At 47.4% G+C, this 6,094-nt stretch overlaps 1 protein-coding gene across 1 annotated transcript; it reads left to right on the top strand.

Annotated features, from left to right (window-relative positions):
- Window positions 1–1,808: 1,808 nt before the first annotated feature.
- Bsx (brain specific homeobox) lies at window positions 1,809–5,604 on the top strand. Its single transcript, XM_047515989.1, has 3 exons — window positions 1,809–2,070; window positions 4,126–4,322; window positions 5,365–5,604. The coding sequence occupies exons 1-3, from the start codon at window positions 1,809–1,811 to the stop codon at window positions 5,602–5,604; spliced, it is 699 nt and encodes a 232-aa protein (XP_047371945.1).
- The last annotated feature ends 490 nt before the right edge of the window (window positions 5,605–6,094 follow it).

The following is a 6,094-nucleotide window of genomic DNA, read 5'->3' as shown; positions in this document are numbered from 1 at the left end:
ATCAGCTTGCTTTGGATGGTAATGTTATTTTATCAGTCTCCACCTTCTTAGTCTCTCTCTAGCCCAGTAGAGGATGGCTGGACCAGCAATAAGGGAACAACTTTTTGGAAAGTCAACTGTCTTGCTTTCCATGGTCACCTGCTCTCCTTTCCTCAGTTCTTACTAAAACTTAAAAAACAAACAAAAAATAAATAAACTTAAAAAATAAACTTAAAAAACAAAATCAAACAACAATGACAAAACCCCACAAATTTCAGACTCCAGGACAATGTTCTGACTTCATTTAGATGCCTTCTTGTCAAGATCTTATTTAAAAGTCTCCCCCATCATGCTTTCTCCTTCCCTTTACCCTGCTTATCTATTTACCATTTACTAGTTCATCTGTATGGAATAGGATGCTTCCACTTCTGGAGCACTGTAGTTTGGGGCCTAATTGATTCTGGTAATTAATTTGTTCTACCTGCTAGATCAGATGGAAATCCTATCCATGCACCTAAGGATTAGCACTTGGCTTTCTAACGCCTCCTCTAATTATCTAATAGCATGGGTTGTGAGGACTCAGTCTCTATTAAAACACTTTTGCTATTAGCAGTAGTGATTGGAATTGTGCTGATGACTAGATTTCAATAAATTAGAGCTTAAAAATGGGGAGATGGAAGAGAAGAGGCTTCTTTTAATTTCCCTGAGTTTAACATCAATAATTAGAACAATTTTTGGAGATGCGAGCCAAAATTACCCCTGCTGTGTTGTGGATGATCACCTTAATTTTGGCAAATTGACTCCTGGGAAATAAATGTGACAGATTGGAAAAAGACAGAGGGAAAAAGGATTGGGGCGGAAGGGAAAGGAAAGGAAAGAGGCTAGGGAAAGGAACAAGAGAAAAGAAAAACAGTACAATTATTTGGGGTACTAGGGTTGAAAGGAGTGTAACAGCAGAAATAAACCATATGAGTGAAATGAGGAGGAAGTAATGGAAATTTCAGGGAAACTGGAGAATGGCATTAAAGGGTGGCTGTGGACATATTTAAACTGACCAATTCACTTGAATAATCTAGACATAAACATTCTCCCGCCTACTCCCTATAACTAAGTCAAGAATGTTAAGATCATTTTTACTTATCTCAATAATTCAGTCATCCCTCCCATCAATTTGAGGTAAATCTAGCAACTTAAAATAGTGAACAATTTTCTCTTGACTTCTCCCCTTCTCCTTTTGCCACCTATGATTGAAACTCTTAAAATCCCAGGCCCAAATGCCTGAATAAGTGCTTTATCTCTATTGCTCTGGGTTTCGTTTAGTGTCTCTTCTCTAAGGAGGGAGAAGTTTGTTGGACAACAGAGATTTTTTTCTTTTACTTCTCTTTTAAAAAATGACTGGGAACAAAGCAACTCTTGCGGTGTGTGTGTGCGCGGGGCACTGGGCCGAAATTGAGGTCCAGAAGCCTCCTAGGAACCTGAACCCAGCGGGCTCTGCTCTCCTCAGCCTCGGCCAGGAATATTCAGCACCGCGGACAGATCCCCGCCCCGCCCCAAGCCCACCTCACCCTCCCCTCTGCCTCCGGCAGCCTCGCCATTGGCTCTTCCAGCTCCCCTCTCGAAGCTGCCAATTCTCCAACACATAGACCCAACCTACCCAGGATCTTGTCTTCTCGCCTTCCCAGCGCCGGGATAGCCCAGGCCGAGGAGAGAGCAGTGAAGATCTAAGTCTCGGAGAGGGGTTGTCGGATCTCAATCAGGCTTGCCGAGACGCCGCCTGCTTCATACACTTTATCCCCGGCCTTCGCCCTGTGGCAGGCGCACCGCTCAAGATGAATCTCAACTTCACCTCCCCTCTACACCCTGCGTCTTCTCAGAGGCCCACATCCTTCTTCATCGAGGACATCCTGCTGCACAAGCCCAAGCCGCTGAGGGAAGTGGCCCCCGACCATTTCGCCAGCTCTTTGGCTTCTCGGGTGCCTCTACTAGACTATGGCTACCCCCTTATGCCCACACCCACCCTCCTGGCTCCTCATGCCCATCACCCTCTGCATAAGGGAGACCACCACCATCCTTATTTCCTTACCACCTCCGGTAAGTAACAGGGGCCTCAAGGTGCGGGGAGCAAGAAAGCAGGCCTAACACGGTACCTAAACCTGTGATAGAGCCAAGGAAAGGCCAGCTCTGGCTTGGTCGTTCCCCCCTGCCCCCATTAGTGACAATAGAAGGTTGGAGACATAACTGAGAGCTTGCAGAGCTCCCTTGAGGCATGCCAACCCATGGGGATAATTCATGGCCACTCTACACTTTTTATAATGGAGAGGCATCTGGCCAAGGGGCAAGCTGGAAGTGCATGGGTTTGAATTATTATTGGAGGGCAGTGCTCAGTTCTACTGGTCATCTTCCTGGCCACTTTGGCCCATGTCTCCATTCCAATTCTTCACTTCTCCCAGCTCCAGGAGATCCTTGACAGTCCCCTCCCATGGAACTGAACTCAACTTTCCAGTTCAGAAGCTGGAAACTCTGCCTAGCCAGCTTTCTTCTTCAAGGAGCTGAGCATTGGTGGATCCTTCAGAGGATAAAGAAGTGAATGAGGGTTGGGAGAGTATGAGGGAAAAAGGGTTGGACTAGCCAGAATAAGGGCAGAAAGAATAAGAAACAAAGGAAGAGCAATGCATTTCCTTAACCCTCTTCACTCCTAATGTTTTAGCATTTAATTTAGGATCTTAGGTTAGGCAGTCCTCCCCTGCCTCAGATGTCAGAGTTGCTGGAGCCGGGTACTGAAGTATTTTGATTTCTGCAACCTGGCAAGGGTAGGGATTAGCAAAGTGTGGTTGGGATCGGGAGATTCAGGGAATTATCTAACCCCCTCCCCATTTTTCTCTGAAAGGACACATCCATGTTTTCTTCTCTAGAATTTTCATTCCAGCCAGAATAATTTGTTTAGTTCAGATGCTGAACTAAACAGCATCTAGCTGAACTAGTACAGAAGTGGAAACAATCTAGTCAGGGCAAGAACTGGGGAAAGACAAGAGACAACCTGTGAAATGTGGGCACTGGAAACCAGGACAAAAGGGAAAACTCTTGGTGGAATGGCAAAACCCAGACTCTCAGGCACTGTGATGGGGAGAAGAATATAAAATTCACTTTGAGGTCCACATCTTCCATTTGTTTCTCACCATCTGACTGGCAATAGTTCCCTCTCAGCTGCACTGGCGTTGTCTCCATGTAGTAATGACCAGAACCAGTGATACTGGAACTGTTTGCTTTGTGTTTTAATTCCCCCCACTTCTGGGATTGGCAGATATTTGACGTCTGCTGTAGCTTCTGTCTACTTGGTTCATCTCATACACTGTAAACTTAGGAGGGTCAGAAAATGCAAGAGAAGTCTCCCCTGACCCGACCAAGGAAAAGCGCTCCATCCTTCTGCTTTGCTGGCTTTGAAGACAGAAGGAAAGAACAAGAACCAGATAGAGAGCAGGTCTCCAGTGCAACCATGAACCTGACAAGGAAATGTGATAGGAGGGTGTCTGAGCTTCTCTGGATAAGAGTTTTGCTGTGTTTTCTTTGGTTGCAGGAGGGTGGGTGCACTTGGGAAAGAGTTTTTTTTTTTTTTTTTTTTTTTTTTTTTTTTTAATTTAGTGAGTTTAGGAGGCAAGATCATATCTTTTCTCTTTATACTAGCTTCGTTATACAGCACTGAGTGTCATCAGTGATCTGGGTGGATACAGGTGGTACAGGTGGACATCTCCCATACCATCTGATGTTTTCAAGAAAACTTTTCCAGGTGCAACAGACCACTAAGTGTGGGCAGACCCTACAGAAGTCTCTCTCCAAAGAGACACTTAAAAAATTTTTCCAGATCTGTTTTATAGTGCTATTTTCCGTTTTAGTTACTGTTTATTATTTGTATTTCTAGATGGCCTTCTAGAAAAAGATCTCTAAGCGCTATTTTGCACTTCCCCTCCCACCCCCCGTCCTGAATTCTTGTGAAAAAGGTGCCAGGAGCTTTGGGACAAGCAGGAGACTGGACTGGTGGAGGCCAGAGGCCAAGGGAAGCGCTGGGCACTAGAGGTGGGGAGTGGAGGAGAACAGAGGTTGCTTTCTGGCGATCTGGACTTGACTACCTGGCTGTTCTTCTCTCTGCAGGGGTGCCGGTCCCGGCGCTGTTCCCGCACCCCCAGCACGCGGAGCTGCCTGGAAAACACTGCCGCCGCCGCAAAGCTCGTACAGTTTTTTCCGACTCGCAGCTCTCGGGTTTGGAGAAGAGGTTCGAGATCCAGCGCTACCTGTCCACGCCAGAGCGGGTGGAACTGGCCACTGCACTCAGCCTGTCGGAAACGCAGGTGGGCCGGAGGAGGAATGGGAATCCTTGATCTCTGCTTCACTAGTCTCTCCCCTTCGCTCTTAGCACTTCAGGAGTCACTGAGGAACTCTTGGAGTGGTAATGAGCCCGTCCCCCATTTTCCTAGGCTTTCCCCAAGATCATTACTAAAAAGTACGAATACCCCAACCTCACTGCAGACTTTCCGAAACAAAGTTTCTCCAGCTTAACTCTACGTGAAGAAAAATCTCCTCGGGTGATTTTGAGGGTTAAGAACTATTATTTCTAAGCCTTCTTTAGTCAACTTCAACTAAGTATGTAACTCGGGTCAGAGGTAAACTAGTAAGATAGACTAGACGGTTTCTTGTCTGAAGAAACCCACACACGGAGATTTTTTTCCTTCTTATTTCAAATCAATCTGTATCGCAGCAGCTAGACTTCACGTGCAGCCCCATCCAGCCCCAACACACACTGTAGTTTAAGCCTTTTCTCCCTATTCCCCTGTCCTGCGTGGCATAATTGTTTTCATTTAGCTCCAGGAGCTTTTCACCTGCAATCCCCAAACTCTTTCCTCTAACCCTCTTATCTCATATTCTGTGCCCGGAAAAGGAACTTGCGGTGAAATCATTAGAACTGCCAGGCCTGGGTCTGACTTCTCTCCGACGAAAACTAGCAAATTCCGTTCCCATCTTTCTGTCCAGGTGTTGTACTGAACCAGGTATTTAGACATAAATATAAAATTCATATTTACATAAATTGAATGTAAAGAAGACTCGTCCACGCAGTACTATTAGTAATTAATAACAGTATTGATAATTACTAACAAGAACATTTTGTTCCTCATCATTATTTTGGGACAGTTACTCCTGGGAGCCGTAAGATGTTTGATTCTCATTCAACCTAAGACCATAATTTGTGAGCACTTTATGTACTACTCAACCCAAGAGCGAGGCGGCCACTGTTCTTGGATAATTCGCCCATGGATTGCTGTCCCAAGTAGTCCGCTCCGATTAGTACGGGTCTGGAAGAATGACATGATTTTGTTTCTGTCTCTCCGAAATCAGGTAAAAACGTGGTTTCAGAATCGGCGGATGAAGCATAAAAAGCAGCTGAGGAAAAGTCAAGATGAGCCCAAAGCGCCAGACGGGCCTGAGAGCCCTGAAGGCAGTCCCCGTGGTTCAGAGGTTGCCGCCGCCGAGGCTCGGCTGAGCCTACCCGCGGGCCCCTTCGGGCTGACCGAACCAGAGGACGAGGTGGACATTGGGGACGAGGGGGAGCTCAGTTCAGGGCCGCAAGTGCTCTGAGTCGCCAGGTTGGGAAGGGGAGGCGGGAGAGGACACTGCCCCGCCAGACGCGCTTTTCTCCGGAACTGGAAGGCTAGGACCCGGGTCTTGCAACGGGCGGTGGAGATCAGCTCCTGGAAGACCAACAAAACCCACCTGTCAACCCTGCAGCGGGTACGGAGCCAACTCCGCCCGGGGTTCGACCTCTCTCCCATACTCGTCCCAGTCCTGTAAATTGCCGGGGGCGAGTGTGCGCCTGGGTTCTCTCATTCGTGCACCCCTCGTCTTCAGCGGCGGGGATCCCTCTACAGCATCGCCGCCTCTCAGAACTTGGGCTTTCGGCTCTCTGATCCGGTGGGAAGAAGGTTTTCCTCCGCCGCAAATGCACAACTCCTCTCTCATTTCTCAGCCATTTGCCCCTAGATCTGTTATCCGGGTTTCGTGGTTTCCCCACCCGGACTCTACCCTTGAAGCAATTCAGCTGGCAGCGGTATGGGCAAGGTGTCTGGGA

This window comes from Sciurus carolinensis, chromosome 11 (genome assembly GCF_902686445.1).
Source record: "Sciurus carolinensis chromosome 11, mSciCar1.2, whole genome shotgun sequence".
Lineage (NCBI taxonomy): Eukaryota > Metazoa > Chordata > Mammalia > Rodentia > Sciuridae > Sciurus > Sciurus carolinensis.
This window is presented reverse-complemented; position numbering and strand designations above follow the sequence as displayed.

Coding starts and splice junctions, on each gene's coding strand:
- Bsx (XM_047515989.1), top strand. CDS start 1,809: ATGAATCTCAACTTCACCTCCCCTCTACACCCTGCGTCTTCTCAGAGG. Junction 2,071..4,125: donor TTATTTCCTTACCACCTCCG/GTAAGTAACAGG, acceptor TTCTCTCTGCAG/GGGTGCCGGTCCCGGCGCTG. Junction 4,323..5,364: donor TCAGCCTGTCGGAAACGCAG/GTGGGCCGGAGG, acceptor CTCCGAAATCAG/GTAAAAACGTGGTTTCAGAA.